The sequence below is a fragment of the Psilocybe cubensis genome, chromosome 8 (genome assembly GCF_017499595.1).
Source record: "Psilocybe cubensis strain MGC-MH-2018 chromosome 8, whole genome shotgun sequence".
NCBI classification, from domain to species: Eukaryota; Fungi; Basidiomycota; class Agaricomycetes; order Agaricales; family Agrocybaceae; genus Psilocybe; species Psilocybe cubensis.
This window is the reverse complement of record NC_063006.1, coordinates 2,660,158-2,661,899: the sequence shown is the minus strand read 5'-3', so window position 1 is coordinate 2,661,899 and position 1,742 is coordinate 2,660,158. Positions and strand designations below refer to the sequence as shown.

At 44.6% G+C, this 1,742-nt stretch overlaps 1 protein-coding gene across 1 annotated transcript; it reads right to left on the bottom strand.

The window, feature by feature from the left end:
* Positions 1–941: 941 nt before the first annotated feature.
* JR316_0009310 (uncharacterized protein) lies at positions 942–1,325 on the bottom strand (the record flags this gene model as incomplete). Its single annotated transcript, XM_047895014.1, has 2 exons — positions 942–1,247; positions 1,308–1,325. 2 exons carry the CDS (start codon positions 1,323–1,325, stop codon positions 942–944), a joined length of 324 nt encoding a protein of 107 aa, XP_047746473.1.
* Positions 1,326–1,742: the final 417 nt, after the last annotated feature.

Below are 1,742 nucleotides of genomic sequence, written 5' to 3'. Positions count from 1 at the left end.
CTCGTCACATTTAGAGCTGTTCCTTCCCTTCTCTGTGCAGACGTATTAAGGTTGAACGGGAAGTTTTATTTGCAGACAGCAGACAATATGAGCTCCCCACTGTTCACGGTTTAAAATGCAAGAAATTTTATTTTACAAATAGTGCTCAAATCATATTGTATGTTACATTGCGCTCCTTTGTGTCAATCCCCTCAAACATACAATCTATTCGCTGAGTTCATCAACTTGAACACTGTCGTGGGTATCGCCTATTATGAGTATCGTTTCTTTTCCTTCGAATGGGACGTCTTCTAATTTTTGATTCCTCCACCTCGATCTCCTGCTTTCTAAATCGCAATCCAAGAATGTGGCAGCTTGTTGTCGGAACACATGAGTTCCTCCTACGTAGAAGCCCTCGGAGTCGAACACCCGAACCGTCCAGTGCACGATATGATGTGCTCCATCTCGGTGAGTTTTGTTAGAGAGATGAAGAGCTGAACTGAAAATACATCGTATGTCATTGAATACTCCGTCCAAAATTCGTTACTCACGTTATCACCAATGTCCCTGAACTCATCACATTTGGCGCTGCTCCTTCCCTTCTCTGCGCAGATGTATTAATCTCCTCAAATACCTCCCCAATCCACCTCCTGATAGCGTCGACGACATCGTTTGGGCTTGATCGTCGAGGGTATTTGGTTTTCAGGAATCGAATAGACCATTGGGAAGACATGAGGGAGAACGATGTTATGAGACCAGTGTCAATATAAGTGAGCGCCAGTAGTTATTTAGTCAGTCTAACTCAAGGATGGTGTTGACGGTGAGGATTTGCGAGGTTGCGAGCGCCTAACTTGTGACCCTAACCCTAGTATTGGGTTGCATTTCTATCGTTGTATGTATCGAATTTCCTGCGAACACTGCGTCATGCCAGTGAAGGTGAGTATTCTGACATACTCCGCAGATTATAATGTATAATTGCCACTAATATTCATTACGCTATACAAAGTATCTAAATATGGTGACTCCAAGTCCATCTCACTGGTCAAGGGCGTCCCTCCCACTCCTGGTATGTAGATGATTTTCTGAAGCTCGCCGTCCCCGTTTTCCCATGCAGATTCAACTAGATATGATTTGGGCTCCTTCTTGCGCTCGTCGTCCACTTCGTCATCGGAATCCCGAATGACTAGTGGCTGAGGTTCCACTCCGAGGATATTGTGCAAGACCCTTCTGTCATATAATTCTTGAACGAGTCGCCGATGATTGATCATCTAAAAGGCCAGGTCTGTTCTGTTCGAACTAATTACAGAATAACACATAAAGTTACTTACCTCCTGGGTGATGCCCATAACCGTTGGTAGAATACTTAAATCTTCAGGCTCGCAACGTCTTCTCAGTGACACAGATCTTTCACTGTCCCGTGAACTCAAAATCCAACACGCATATACGCCGTGGAGGTCAGAATTCCATGACATCCAGAGAAGGCGGTCCTGACTTTGTGGACATTGTACGATCCGCTGGATATATCATTGGCTACAAAGTAATGGTCAGTGAAGAATACCGAGGAAAAGATTTGAAGGTATACTCACAGGGATCAGCAGGATCTTCAATTGACAACATATTTCTTTGTACTTGGCAGGCCACCCTCGCTGCCTTTTGCTGAAATAGGTTCCACCGTCCCCTAAAGAGATCTCTCGTACAACTCGAAAATTTCCATCACCAACACTCTCAGATTCTTTTCTGGGTCGATTTCCCCTCTCCGAATC